Source organism: Gavialis gangeticus, unplaced genomic scaffold, assembly GCF_001723915.1.
Source record: "Gavialis gangeticus isolate Ggan-Ray unplaced genomic scaffold, GavGan_comp1, whole genome shotgun sequence".
Taxonomy (NCBI): domain Eukaryota; kingdom Metazoa; phylum Chordata; order Crocodylia; family Gavialidae; genus Gavialis; species Gavialis gangeticus.
Window position 1 is genome coordinate 11529184 of NW_017728993.1, and position 15841 is coordinate 11545024.

The window sequence follows — 15841 nt, forward strand, 5'->3', positions numbered from 1 at the left end:
TAGAAACAATTCATGCTAGGAGAAGGCAGACAAGGTTCTTTGGGTGAATCTGGTATCTTTTATTAGACCAACTGAAATAGTTGGGAAAAAAATGTTAAGCAAGCTTTTGGGTTTAAAAACCCTTTGTCAGGCTGAAGAAATTTCTGCAGTTGGTGCGAGCTCTTCCTGGATGGGGATTCACCAGATGTTTTACAAATGGAAGTGTTATCTGCCAACAGGAACAGTCAACCCATCATTGGTTGGAAGTGGCAGATGCTCTGGGGTGTTACTGGAGCAGTGAAAGAAAGCATTTCATATACAAAAGAGCTCCTTGCGTAATGAGAGAGCAGACAGAACAACACGGGGATTGAAGGACAGAGGATCTAAGACTATTTGGCAGCATTAATTTGTGCTTCCTTCAGAGGAGGAACAGATTATCTGATCACGGAGGAGGCTGGGATCATCTGGAGAGAGGCAAAAGCCTATGGACTCTCCGGTTCCAAGAAAAACAGCAGCATTTGCCACCTGGTGTAGCTGACCTAGCTGTAGCTCTTCTGGGCTGTCTGTGCCCTTGGTAACACAGATCCTTTTACAGAAGTGCTGCCACTGATTCCGGTGTCTGTTCTTGGCCAGAAACTCCCCTCACCAAAATGCGTGCAAGGATGGGACTTACAATTACTAAGCGCTGCAGGATCCAAATGGTGTCCGCCAGGTGCTGAGAGGAGCTTGGCAAGGAGAGGGAGAGCTGCTCTGGATGCTCTTTGGTGGAAATGCCTCCATCGCCCACCTTGCCCTGTGAAGCTCCTTCCTTATAATGTGAGGGTAAAGGGGCTTCTCTAAACTAAGCTGCTGCTTCCCTGCTAATGTGTTTTCCTGCTCTTTATCCGCTGATTTTTGGCCCTCTAGGCACCCGTGTTAGAACGATCTCAAATAACACAGCATTTGCATGCACGCACAAAGCTGATCCAGTGGCACTTGTGTGTACATGAAGCTTTGTGTTTTATGTTGACTTTGGTTTCTCTTGCCTGTTGTTTCCTCATTTGGTAAGAGGGAAGGCAGGCAGTGGGGGAGTTTGCTGCCACTCCCTGACTTGTGAGTGTTTCTGTATCATGTGAGACGAGTTGTTTGCGAGCAGAACCTGTCTGGCAGGTCTGATTTGGGTTTCGAAAGAAGGAGTGGCATGCAGAAACCAGGGGACTCTGTGAACAGGCTTAGTCTTCAGGTAACACTTGTCCTGTCTTCTTAGAGGCTTCTTCCACTCTGTCCTGCAACCATGGAGTCTAGGCTTGGGATTGTGCTGGTTTTGATGCTGGCAGCTGTATCATCAGCACAGGACTGTACCTGTGCAACCAACAAACGGACAACGTGCGCTCCGGACCGGTCTGGGATCTGCGTCTGTAGGTTGATCGCTTCAGCATGGGTAGCAAATTGTTCGACATTGACTTCGAAATGCCTGCTGATGAAAACAGAAATGACCCCGTCAAAGGTCAGGCGCGTCCCCTCTCATGGCTTTTTGGACAACGATGGCATTTATGATCCAGATTGTGCAGCCAGCGGTGCTTTCAAGGCCAAGCAGTGCAATGGGACTGATACCTGCTGGTGTGTGAACAGTGCTGGAGTAAGAAGAACGGATAAGGGTGAACGGACAAAATTAAATTGCAGCGAGCTAGTTAGGACAAACCACATCTTCATCGAGCTCAAACACAAGAAAAGGTCTGATCCCTTCGTTAATTCTGAAGTAGCAAATGCTTTGAGGTACACCATTCAAAACCGATACAAACTGCATCCTAATTACATCGGAGACATTGATTATGAGTATCCCTTTATCTCTATTAACCTAAAACAAAATGCTTCCCAGAAATTGAACAGTGATGTTGATATAGCTGATGTGGCTTATTACTTTGAAAAAGATGTCAAACGCGACTCCATATTTCATTCCAGTAATCCATTCTCTCTGTCTGTCGGGGGAAAGCCTCTGGATGTTGAAGAAATGCTAATCTACTACGTTGATGAAAAGCCACCAGAGTTTTCTATGAAACAGCTGACTCCTGGTGTTATTGCAGTGGTGGTATTTGTGATATTGTCTCTTTTCATTGGGATTACTGTGCTGGTTATTACCAGGAGGAGGCGGATAGGGAAGTATAAGAAAGTTGAAATTAAGGAGATGGGTGAAATGAGAAGAGGACAGAACGTATAGTTGCTGTAAACTGAAGATGGAAATAAGACTTTGAAAAAAACCGAATGAAAACAGCAGGATTTATAGTGTGTTTGTGTGGGTGGGTCTGAGGGCATGTTTTTCTAAATCCTGAAGCTTAGAAAGCCATTGTTATAAGACCCAAATGAATTTAGATACTTAAGAATAGTAATAATTATTCTCTCACATATACATTTGTCTGGGAGCTGTTTAAAACCTGTTTCAAAGAAAAGATGGGGAGGCATCTTGTTGCTAAATTTTCCAGGCATATAGTTATATTTTCAAAGGACAATAAAGTTGTTACAATTTGTAGCATATGTATTTGGCATAGGTCATAATACCTGCATTCATATGATCAAAGCTCTTGTTAAACTTCCTTATGTACATTTTATGGCGCTCCTTTTTTGTCACACTCCATTACTGATGCTTGAGTTATGTGCTGGTTCACTTGACAAGTAAGGTTGGCTTTCTGTTTTAAAAAGATGTTTTAAGATAGGCTCTTCGATAAAGTTGCCAGAATTTTTTTTTCACCAATTTTGAATTTAATAAATTCCTTTAAATAACAACAACAACAAAGCAAAACATTTGTAACAGTCTCCTTGGCTTACAACATTACAGCCTTTCACATATTCACCCATTTGTCTACAACCGTTTTCCAGGTGCAAAAATATTCAGGAATTCAAAGTTGTAGTCACACAGCCTCTTGCTCTGATCCCATGTGGACTATCCAACAAGGGTCTGGCCACTTATACCTACAAAATGTCCCTTGATATTAATATAAGAGTAGGGGAGTTAACTTTGGTGTCCTGCCCAAATTCCAGTGCTGGTAATTGCTTTTTGTCTGCTTAAATTTCCCTTGCAATTTCAATAAGAGAAGGTATTTTTCACTGTATTACAGCCTACAGCACTTCTACAGTGTTTGAGGACAAGTTGTGAAGAGCGCTCTATTTCATTAGAGCTGCAAGGAGTAAGCAGAATGTAATTATCCATGCTGGAATTCAGCCAAGACACCTACACATCTACAAAATAGTTTATGATGTAGGTCATTTTCACCGTGAAGGACTTTTTTTTTTAATTAAAAAAGACAAAAACAGGGGAAATTATGGTTACTCTTAGATGTTAGAATAGTGGCAGAACTGTTGCATATATCTGGGATTGCATGTGGGGGTCTAAAATTCTACTAGATAGTTTGATAACTTGCAAAACATGGCTCTTTGAGTAGGCATTATAACAGGTCAGCTGTCCAGTTCACTTTAGCAGCCTTAATTTATTTGGTTTGGTCTGTTCAGTATTATGCGACTCCTATGGCTAGTTGCTTACTAACCAAAGATCAGAAGTATTCTGTTTCATCTAGGAAAAAATGATGGGGGTTGCTGGGAGTCAGGAAGCCTCAACTGTATTCCCAACTTTCCCTCTGCCCCATGGTGCCAGCTAAGACAAAGTCCTCAGTTTCCTCATCTGAAATACGTGGGTAATGGTACTTTCCCTCCTTTAAGACGGATGACTGAAAGACATTATGTATGAGCCAGATCTAGCTGTTGTTCTCTTATCTGTAGGATCTAATTAAATTTTACTACTGATTATATTCTTCGTAGTATATGATGCTTGAAGACGAGTGTAGATTACCTATTGCATGTTACTTACCCAATATAGATTTTGCACCTTCCTTCCAGGGACGCATCAAAACATTATGAACTTTGGAAGATGCATTATACCTTTCTATAGCACCACGCACAATAGAACCAACTTTGCGTTTAGACACTGCTCAAGTACAAAGGTTAATGAGGAAAGGACCTGAACCAAATCTCCACACCTGAATTCCCCCACCCCATTGGGAAGTTCTGAGTCTGACCTCACCTCGCTCCATAAGCCAGCTTTGTGTTTCATCTTGTCCTCTATAATTGGCTGACTTAAAAATGGACAATCTGTAGCTGAACATCTCAGCTTTGGAGAATTGCAGCCCAGAATCAAAATCCATGCCTCAGGATCATCACAGACAGCTTTTGTTTCTTGTGTGTGTGCAGAACTAGAGCATGCCATCTGCGTGGTATCCCTTGGAGTCTTCCCTTCCTCAACAACAATGTTGCATGCTGGGCAGTTTCCTGACATCACCCTACTGCAGTGTGCCTGCCCATGGGATTATCCCTAAGGCATGCTGTTCTTTCACTTCTTTCTGACCCTTCCAGGTTCCTGGTGATAGTCACTGGAAATTCTTCCAATCCCTAAACGCATTTCAAACACAGGACCAAGAATAGCTACCAGATGGTAACAGCAGCAGTCATTACTGACCTGGGAAATTAAAGATAAAAGACTATATTGTATTACCAGATGCCTGAATATATATATAATATTTTTATGACATCAGTTGTTACTATAAAATTGTCTGGGTTTTCATATGATGAGTAATTCCTCACCCATCCGTCCTACACAAACAGATTTGGTAATACAGGAATAGGAAGTGCAATAGGCAGCAGCCTGGTGGTGGGTGTGTCTACACATGTGCTTAACTGTGGAGTTGACTAATGAGTTCTCCAGTAAAGCATTGCAGTCTACATGTGCATCCATGTTAGGGCGCAGTAAATTAATTAACTCTGCTGTAGAATAGTACTGTTTGGGACAAGTACTACCCTACAGTAGAGTAGTTCATGCTCTCAAACACATGTATAGACTGACCAGGGCTGGCTGGGGCATGAGAGTACTACAATGCAGGGGCTACCTAGCCTTGCACCATAGTGTCCTTGTACCCTAGGCAACGCCTCTGCTGTCTGATGCCATCACCCAGAGCCTGGGGCTCACTCCCTGGGATTCCTGCCGGCCCAGGTCTGCTCAACTCTGGCTTGAATTGCTGCGGTCCTGAGCGCAAGTGAAGACACTGTCCTGGGAAGCAGCTGACTCCAGCATAAAATGCACCACAGTTTATTCAGGCACATTAATAACACATGCGAACGTGCCCAGTGTAGACACAGCTAAAGATTAGGGGTTACCAACTTACTGCTTCTTTAGCAGAGGATGTGTGGCTAGCGGATGTAATTGTGGACCCTCTGCCTACACCCCAGCACGGTGTAGACACAGCCATACCTGCCTTTTGCAGAGCTCATCTTTGCTTTATACAACGGTTGTAGGGTCTTCTTTATATCTACTCTGTTGCTTGCCATTGCATAAAGGAAATGTTGTGGTAGCGCTCCATGGGGAGAGGGGCCCATAAGCAGCTGGGCAAGCTCATAGTGGCTGAATTTAGTGATATTATTTACACGGTGCTGCAGTCTAGTGGACTCCACCTGTTGTTTCCTGGGGGATGCTGTATACCTGCCTATGAATCTCAGCCAGAATAGACCACCAGCTACTTTAAAAAAAGCTTACTGCAGAGCGTGCATCCCATTTGAAACCAACCAGTCTGGACTGCATGTTGAGATTTTTCAGAAAATCTGGCTGTTGGCATCATAATGAAAGATACCATGCGCTGGTTTATTTTATGAAAAATCTGGCATGATTATACATGCTGAAAATGTGAAAATCTACCCTCATTTCTTTCACAAGAATGTAACGAAGATCCAACATTATTAATAGCTCTGGGAAAATGATTTGTTTCAAACTTACAGGAATATGGCCAGCTGCATTAACTGGCTTCCAACAGTTTATACCAAACATCGGAATATCACCAAAATCTGCAACTTTAGGTCTTGATGCTGTCCCTTTTAACTTCACTGGTAAATCCCTTGAGGTTTGGCTGCCACACTCGAGCCCTGCAGCACTCAGCTTTGAATTTTCCCTTTCTGGAAGTGGAGCTGCATTTCTTCAAAGGGATCTAATACTGAAAGGCACTTCCTCAAGTTTATTTGAGTGTTGATTCACGCCATGCTAGTGATAAACTGTTGTTCAGTAGATTACCTACGTTTGCCACTCATTTTGGCTTATTCCAAAGGAAACCAAAAGAAAGGTGATGATTAAAACACATGCATTAGTTCTGCTGTATTCTGGGCTGCAGTTATACACTGTTTGCTGCAATGAGGCAGCATGGGTGTTAAGGCAGAATTTCTACATTTTACTAATACACAGGACAGGAAACATTTGGAGATTTAGCTTGCATTTCTGCCCCGCCAACAGGCTGAAGTGTAACAACTGCAAATCTACACTGGGGATTATGCTTTACCATCTTTGTAAAACAATTTGATTTTTTTCCAAGATGAAGTTAGGAAAAATGCAGGCAATTATGTTGTATCCAAGGCAAAATCTTGGCAGATAAGAGAGTCTAAGTATTTGTACTTGGTCTGTGGGGGTGATTTTTGATTTTTTTAGGAGTTAGGGCTGACAGAAGATATTGTTATAGTATCCTTCATGCTATCATAAATCACGACACGACCACCATCTGAAACAGATGGGGTGTGGTCAGCTATTTCCTTGCAAGTCACCATGATCCAATGGTCTGTGCATGCTGCTCTGGGACAGGGAAAACACGAAGGTCATTAAGTGGAGGTGATACGGTATATGTCAGCAATTAATCACGAGAACAGGAAGATTAATTGCAGTATGGAACAGAGAGAACATCTCTGTGAATTATGTAATTCCATTTGGAATAAAGCCATGTAAAGCTACCGGAGGATCAGGACTTCAATAGACTCAACTTCCTTTTCTAATGCCCCCGCTAAGTACTTATTCCTCTCCTGCTGCTCCAATTGCATCATCTTTCAGGTTGTATATTGCCCCATGTTCCACATATGGCAAAACACGTGTTTCACAGCAACGGTTCATGAGGTGCTACTTGTTTGACCTCCTGTCCACTGCTCATGTTCTTATAGAAATCTTTCCAAGTATAATATAAACTTTTGATTATGTTTCAGGTCTTTCAGAATAAAGATCCCAGGTGAATAACGGCATGCATATGTTCATTAGCAGGAGAAGTATAAATGTAATGGGATTAATATTTTCATCAATCTGGGCCTCTTTCTGTTTCCTCTCAGCACTTGTCTATGTGATTCCCTCACTTGGTCCAGATGGTGTCTGCCTTTGCCTTCTGCATCAAGGTCAAGCTGTGCTCCATTGTGCCACCATTTCCACCTCCATGCATGCTACATCCTGCCTCCCGTTGCTTTTCATGTTCTTTATCTTAAGACTGTCGGCTGGGAGTAATTTCCAGCTTCCTGTGCACTGGCCACATTCACACCCTTTTCAAGCCCACTTTCTTTAAGTTACTTCCCCAAGTACTCCTTTTTTTTGACCACATCTTGCTTTGAAACTGGTATTGTATTTGTCTTTATTGCATTTGTCAGATTATACCTGGGTCAGATCTTTGGGTACTGCTGAAGTATGCAGTATCAGGGGTGACTGGTGCCTCCTGAGCCTAGGGGTGCAAAATTTGTGGATGGGCCTGGGGGGGGGCCAAAAGCCTCATATCCACTCCTATACTTCTGTGCTGTGACTTAGTGCTCCCCCCCAACATGCCACTCACCCATGTGGCAAAAAAACTGCCCCGTTCTGAGCGGTGCCACGTCAAGGGCCAATCTTGGGAGGGCACATGTCCCCCCTAGCAGTTGCCTGTGTGCAGTGTGTATGGTTGGGATTTGTATGCACAGCTTTCCTTGATGCTGCCCTCACTCTTCTGCTGTTTTGTCCTATCTTTATTCCACATAGTTTCTTATAGTGGACCAGGTTATCCAAGCAGCATTAAATAACATGACTAACATGTCGCATTTGTTCTTTCATCGTCGTCCCAGTAGAAAAATGTGAACAGTGCAGTCTCTTGTTTTGGAAGTTTTTAAAGTCTATTCAATGTGTCTGCGAACACATGTGTGCGCACACATTGGTGTGTGTTTATGTTGGAGAAGATAGGGGAAAGAAAAATGCAGCTTGCGTTTAGTGTGGAAGGGGGTAATATTTATAGCAGTTTTTAGTTCCTGTAGGAGTTCCTTCCACAATCTTTCATGAGCTCCAGAATAAGCCCTTCCATGGTTATTGATCTTGCTGTGTGTTCAGACATCCTGAAGTTTGCTCTGACTTATAGTAGGCTGCAATGACTGCAAAAAGCCAAAACAGTATTGCCCAATAGTGCTCAACTTTTTGGCTTGCAGGCCAAACCAGTAGTGCGAGGCTGGTCCATGGGCTGGATTGACCCAGTGCCCCAGAATTAGGCCCACATACCAGGATTTAGACTTTGCCATCTCTGCCTAGCCCAAATGCAGGGACTGGGGTCCCAGGACCCTGTGCAACTTCAGCTGGTCTCTGCATGTTGGAAGCAGGGCCCTGTTGCCTCCGCCCAGCCCACGTGCAGGGATTGAGCTCCCAGGCTTATGCTGCTTTTGCCAGGCTCTGTGCACTGGGATCAAGCCCTGTGCCGCCTCTGCCTAACCCTATGTTACACCTCCTTAGTAGGGCCCCATGTACCAGGATCAGGCCCTACACTGCCCTGTGCACCAGATGTAGCATGCAAGGCCATGGCCTGGGAGACTCCCTATGGACCTGTGGGGAGCTCCATGGGGCAAATGACATAGCACTGGGGGCTGGATCTGGCTCACAGGCCAGGGGCTGAGCACACTTGGTATTGCTTCCTCCTGGGCATCCTCCTGGTCTCATGTTATGTTCCAGGAGATGACTGCCCCTGGCCTATTTAATCTGACAGTGTGATGCACAGCAGCCACACCACTTTGCAGGATCTTCTTACTTGTATACTAGGAAACTCGTATGCTGCTGGAGCTATGTAATAATAACAACAATAACAACACATTATTATTATTGCTATTATTATTACAATTACAGTGCAATAATCATACCTAGATATGTGCCTTCAAGAATTCCCCTTAAAACATTTAATACTTAGGAATCTACCCTGATAAAATACAAAGTCACTTAGATACTTAAACCACTTCTTCAGAGGAAGAACTAAATATTGGTTCTTACTTTTTTCCTCCTTAACTGGACTGGTTAATGTTATTAAAGCTATAGACTGTCTCATACAGGTATAATTGCCCGTTTCAAAGCATTTCCATTGATTTACCTCAGGGTTTTATATACATCTCGTGCTGCAATTACCTAATTTTCATGCTAAAATTAATCTTGAGTCATTACAATTGCCTATTGGAGCAAGAAAACTCAGTTTCTCCAACTTTTACAATCATTTTCCAGCAGCCAAAGCAAAAACCCTGGTACAACGGTTTATCTAGTTAAAATTTTGCACACTCAGGATAGCCTGATAGTAACCACATGTCTTTTCCATGAAGGTCCTCACTGCCTTGGGAATAGCATTTGTCCAGTCTTACTCCAGCACACTTCAGTACTACAGAGACGATTTTGGAGTGACATAGGTAATAGCAAGTGAAAGATTGAATATGTTTATAATCTCCCATACAGATTTTAGATATAAGCCGTACAGAATTGGTGACATTTGCACCCATTATTTTTCAACCAGGTATTATTTGAAACAAATGTCTGTGTTTGCTAGACTAAAACAAGAAATGTCAGCATTCTTGCTGATCTACTTGCATCCAGAAGAGTAATGTAGACAGATGAAAAGTAACTGGATCAATGCTCATAAGAGACTTATTTGAATGAAAACTCCAGCGCATCAAAGGTTTGAAGTGACTCAACTCTCGCTTCTTTTAATATGCTATTCATTTTACGAGCCTTACTGTAAGGATGCTAACATGGTTGTTATTTCCCTCAAGCCATTTTTAGTAACTCAGCTGCTTTGAAATTGGTTTGTGAACTACCTGAAAGGATTAGAATGTGGGAAACCATAAATGCCGGGGCCTCAGCTCATATAAATCAGCATAGAGCCATTGAGACCTGTGCAGCTATGCCACTTGACAACAGTGAAGGATCTGGGCCTTGAAGTACCTTGGTCATTAGTCTTGAATAGCCAGCTGTCTGAGGATGGGTGGAAATTTGCTTATAAGCAATCAATACACAATGCTGAACCTCATCTTGTTTACCATGTTTGCATGCAGCTCCTCAATGATTAGTATCATCCACAAAATACCTGTCATCTCGATGTCACTGCAGAAATTTAACTTAACAAAACAAGTGGTATATACATAGGATTTGGAGTGAAATCCTGATCCTACATTCTCCTGAACCTTGAGTATGTTGTATATTATTTATATTAGTCTGGACACATGTAAAGACTGCTAATACATACAGCACTGTGTTTGTCTAAGTCAGTGTAGCATCAGGCACCTTTGAATCCAACAGAAGTCAATGGAAATTTGGGATTTTTACCAGCTTCTTTGATGTACCAGCACATTATGAGATGAGGTCCAGAATCAATGGGACTGATGAACTGGATATCTGAGGTGCTTCAGTTCTGTATGTAAGTGGATATACCTTTTAGCTATTCTAAAGACTTGATAGACTTTCTGATTTCACCTGGGATTCTATCACTAAAATAACCTGTAAATGATAGGGCACTCAAATATCACACCACGAATAGTTTAGAAACTGAAGTACCGTATTAAAACTTGTAAAACCTTTCACAAGGAAGACTGGACCTATCGTTTTTGGTGGGTGGATGTTTCTGACTAGAACATCATTCTCATGCTAATTTCAGAGATTTTGATTTTACGTTTACAGTATGCAAGACTAAGATAATAATTAACAATAAATATATTGAATACCTAATAATACGCTTTGAAGTGCAATCAGCTTTGTGGTGGAGGAAAACAGCCGGAGTAGCAGCTGGTACAGAACAGTGAGCTACTGTATCAGAAGAGGATTTCTGATCAAGGACACATGGGGAAATCTTTGCTTCTATGGAAAAAGTCATAAAATCTTTAATGCCTACATGAAACCCCTGAGAATTCAACTTCTACAGTCTTGACCAAATGAATGTAAATGGCATAAAGCTCAATTTAGTTTCTTGAAAAGGACAAGGGCTGCAATAATCTGCTGGGATTTTAAGTCTGATGCTTGTGAATAGGAGAGTTATACCGATGCTTCAATTATGAAACTGCCCCAATGAATTTATATTTGTTACTTTTATGATACTGAGTGAGACATCAAATGCTCTGTATAACTGCTAAGTACTTTAATGATTAGGGTAAAAATATATAAAATGTGTGATGCTAAGTGATTCACATGAAGCTGAGCATTGCACATTATAGCTGACAGCTGCTTGTGGTGGAAAAAATATAGGAAAGGGGAGAGTTTTGACGCACACATTGACACTCCCCTAGAAATGCAAAATATTATTTTTAAAGTATGTTTGCATGTTTGGTGGATTCTGATTATTTTTCTTGGATTTGCTATTTTGCAGGTGGGATTGAAAAGAAAATAAATTGTACAATAAAGGGCTTTGAAGAAAAATAATAAGAAACTGTAAGAAAAATAAACAGTTGCTGCTCTTTCTTCTTTCCTACACCAAATCTTCCTTCCACTCAAAAACGGTAACACAAAAAAAGGCTTAATGTATCAAACATATCTTACAAATATTTGAGCATGAGTAACCAATGAATTCAGTGGAGCTAATTGCATGTACAGAATTACTCATGTCAAAAAGCTTGTCTGGGCAGGAAAATGTTACCAGTGGAACCAGTATAATCAGCTTCTTCCAAAGTGATGAAAGCTAGTTCAACAGAAAGAGGCACTCATTACAGGACAGGTGTGTCCATAGGGCAAGTTTGTACTGGTATTACTATACTGGTTTAACTTCAGACCTTATGTTAACTGGTGTAACTTTCCTGTGCAGAAAACCCTCGGTGCTTGCAGATATCGGTCCCAGGATTATGTTTGTCAGTGCCAATAAGACCCAGTACAAAAAGGCTTGTCCATTAAGTGTCAAAGTAGGAATCACTCATATTTGCACAAAGGAGATTTTGTGAATGAAAGTGTTTTCCTCTGTCTACCTATTAAAGATGTGAGGCTCCTTTGTGTGTAGACCATAAATGACATGAGGGTTCCAGGTCTTCTAGTATTTTAAGCTGATGACTAGGAATGAGCAGTGGTAGTCACAACTTCCACAGTTTACGAGTGAACTGCTATGAACTATTCACTGCCCTGCTCTGTCTGGATGTGATTCTGTGATTCCACTGAATAATAGGTGGATTTGGAAGAGTAGTAGAGGAAGCATATAGGTCATAAAGCCCTGCTCCAAAGGGACTCCTTCTACAACAACCTGAAGCAATAATTTGGAGATAAGTAAGGGGTTCTAGAGGCCATTCAAGATTCAGACATACTTCAGAATCTATTTCATCCCTCTGCAAGAAATGGTAGATGTGAAGGGGCTCTGTGGGATGCGTGGGACTCTCCATACAGCTCAGCTGGTCAGACGAGATGAAATTCATTGCAGTGATGAAGATCAACAGAAATGTTAGCCTCATTTATGAACCCGAAATTAGAATGAAGAGGGATGTAAGGGATGTGTATTTTGTGCTGGCCTTGTTCAGAGAGGAATTGTACTTGCAGTGCTGAGGCCATGATTCACACATTAACATCAATCTCCCTATCAGAAAGATGGAAACTATAACTTGCCCAACTTTCTGAAGCTCTTTGATGTCTTCAGATAAAAGGTATTGTGCATTCACATTCATTAAAATTCAAGAACAGCCACTGTGTAAATGACTAGTTATAATGTCATTTGATCTAGCTATCTATTTGGAGAAAAACAGCACAGCATAAATATCCAATTGTTTAACTATTTACCAGATTTTCATGTAGAGAAACATTTAGTGTTGGTATCTGATAGAGAGAACCTGTAATTATTTGAGCTATATTTGCGATTTGTCTGCTTTGAAATTTGAATGAGGAGAATGCCATTCATGGACATTTTTAGAAGTACAGAATGTACAGTATAATTTTAAGGCCCAATCTTATATTCCTTGCATGCTCCAAATACCTTCTGACTTCAATGGGGATTTTAGGTAAGCCAAGAATGCAGAATCAGTCCCTATAGCTTGTATGCCAGACAGTTCAGTAATACAATCAGAGAGATTAATAGTAGCAGACGAAGAGAGAAATAAATATGAAAAAGAGAAAAAATAGATGAGATTTGAAATAAGATGGTGACTCAGTGAGGTGGAAGGAGAAAATCTGCGTGGGAAATCTCACCAGAGATTTCATACTGGTGTTTAAGGATAAAGGAGGCCTGCGCTAACTGAGGAGAGCAAAAGGAAAGTCTGAAGAAAACAGAGCTGTAACAGAAGATACACTTGTAGGTGAAGCTCGAGTCTTGACCAGCTGGGCACACTAAGCTCTTAGCTGCACGTGGTCTGGTGTTATTGTGCACAACTCCTTGGGTGGTTTCAGGGATTAACGTCACAGAAAGCCAAAACAAAAATTCCCCACCCTTCTGGCTGAGTTACAGTTTGAGCTTGCCCGCTCCTTACAGTGCAGGAGACAGGACTTGGTTGTAATAAATACAATTCTTAACTAAGATTGCTGGCCGCAGACAAAACTTTAGTCCTTCTGGCTTTTTTAGCTCTGAGGTGCACTAGGGTCTCTGTCACCGTCCCGTCCTGGATTCCACAGGCCCTGTTGGCTATAACCATTAACTGGCTCTGGATGGAGGTTCAACAAGGAGCATCTTGATGTTGGTACCAAGGAAGGGAGGAGGGTACCCAGGGAATCAAGAGGGGTCAGTAAGTGCGAGAAAGATAAAAATCCAGAAAGCACTTATTTTGTGTAGCAAGTAGTGAGCAGCGTGTTTACAGTGTCTGTAGCTGTCTTGAAGAGAGGCAGACAGACCAGGAGCTGGGCTGCTGCAGCTTCCCCAGGGAGGGACACTTTGTTCTACTTGGCAAGGGCCTGGAGCGGCCTGCCTGGGAAGCCCTGCAGCACCGGCCTCATCATCATTACCACGCACCTTCCAGATGCGCCCGCCTGACAAACATGCGACTTGCAGCACCCGTCTTTCAAGTCACTTTCCCAATTCATTCCGAATAGAGTTTCTGTTGTCAGTGGTATCTACATGTCAAAATCTGCAATCTGGGTGGCAAGGAAGTGCATGCTGGGCTACAAGACGCCTACCCATTCCTCTGAAAAACATCCTTGGTGGAGCAGGCCTGATGGCAAAGGACACCTGTTGTGTGACCTGACAAATTACACTTCGACTCTTGGGGGGGTCTGCAGTGGTGGCAGTCAAAGGAGCTGCCACCGCTGCCGCCACCCGAGCTGTTTAGAACGGCTCGGGGCTCTCGTCTCTTATGGGGAGGGGTGTCTCTTATGGGGGGGCTCATCCCCCCCATATATCAAACCCTGGACTTGACCCTTCACTGAGGAGCGATCTCTTGGAAAGGAAGAGCAATGGGCAGCCTTGGGGGTGTAGAGGTGGCTTAGCTGAGAGCAGCGGTTCCCAAACTCTGGCAGATTGCGCACCACCGATTTAGGAGGATACAACCTTCCGTACCAGCAGCAAATGTTTCGGTTCAAACTTAAGTACCACCAGCAATTTTTTGTTGTATAAATTATAATACATTTGTTCATGCATACCACTGACCGGTTGTGTGCGTACCACTGGCGGTACACGTGCCGCAGATTGGGAACCACTGCCGTGGAGGGTCGGAGGCTGAAGGACGGGGAATCCGAGGGGAAGGAGCGGCCGTGTATGGACCTAGGGGGTGCAGCAGCCAGATGTGCAGGTAAGCGGCTAGGGAGTAACATCGATAACTGATGGCTCCAGACTGCAGAGGGCCTGGGGGTGAGGAGGAAAGCGGTGCAGTGCCCAGAAGTGAGCAGCAGCAGCCCCTGGCGGGGCCACCAGCTACTCAGAGAAACACGCGTCTCTGGGCAAGGCACAGTCCACACCTGGTAAAGCCCAGCCCCAAGGTGCCCATGACATCCCCAGGCCCCTGCCAAGCGCTGCCACCGCACGCCAGACCCCCCGAGACGCTGCCCCGCGAGCCCTGAAGCAGCGAGGTCTGGCTGCCCACGCGCTGCGCTGAGGACACGGGGCTGTGAGCAGCGTGGCCAGGTCTTACATCTGAAATGATGGTCTTCAAGGTGAAATCGTTGTATTGGAAGCTCAAAATTCTTGTATTGGCTGGAAAACAATCTATTGTTCGCTGGGAAACGAGGGAAATCAGCATGCAGATAAGCACGCACAGATGCCATCGTCTTGTTTACTTTATATTTACTTTTTATTTCCTCGATATTGCTCATGACAAGCGGCCAGTGAGCGAGCGAGTGAAAGCCCTGCCAGCCAAGTGGAAACTTTTCTTCCTTTGGAGGCAAGGAGTCACTGGAAAGCGCTGCCAGCAAACCCAAAAGTTGGTTCGGACTCTGAGAGTTGTGGGCTTTTTAGCAAGGAGGAGCCGCCTCCAAAATGATTGAGCTTTATTATTTATTTTTGAAAAAATAATAATTATGAACTTTCATTTCTACCCAGAACTCTTGCAATCTTTTCTCCGGTGATGAAGGGTGTTTGTGTCCAAAAGCTTGCCCTTAACAATTTTTTGGGGTTTTTTTTTTTGCAAATCTTGTTTTTGTTGGTTTTTTGTGCAAAAATCTTGTTTTTGTTGGTGTTTTTTGTTTTTTGTTTTTTGTTTTGCAAAAGGCTTGTGTTTGTTGTTGGTGAGTTTTTATTATTTTTTTGCAAAAATCATCTCGACTAGGGAGTCCTGATGGTCAGAAATAATCATGCACGCTTGTACAAGGACGGCTTGGAACTTGCAGCAGGGTCAACACACACCGCACCCCCAGGGGCGGGGCCAGAGCCGTATGTCGTAGGTGTGTCAACACACCGCCCCC

The 15841-nt window shown here is 43.1% G+C and overlaps 1 protein-coding gene and 1 long non-coding RNA gene across 2 annotated transcripts in view; one reads left to right on the top strand and one right to left on the bottom strand.

Moving 5' to 3' along the window:
• Nucleotides 1–1046: 1046 nt before the first annotated feature.
• On the top strand, nucleotides 1047–2675 carry TACSTD2 (tumor-associated calcium signal transducer 2). The gene has a single exon (XM_019501226.1). The coding sequence runs from the start codon at nucleotides 1253–1255 to the stop codon at nucleotides 2174–2176; it is 924 nt and encodes a 307-aa protein (XP_019356771.1). The 5' UTR covers nucleotides 1047–1252; the 3' UTR covers nucleotides 2177–2675.
• A 37-nt stretch (nucleotides 2676–2712) lies between these two features.
• The window catches only part of LOC109286596, a 139129-nt gene continuing 126000 nt past the window's right edge, over nucleotides 2713–15841 (bottom strand). The window contains exon 3 of the long non-coding RNA XR_002094629.1: nucleotides 2713–3579. This is a non-coding gene — a long non-coding RNA (uncharacterized LOC109286596). The remainder of the gene's footprint in view (nucleotides 3580–15841) is intronic.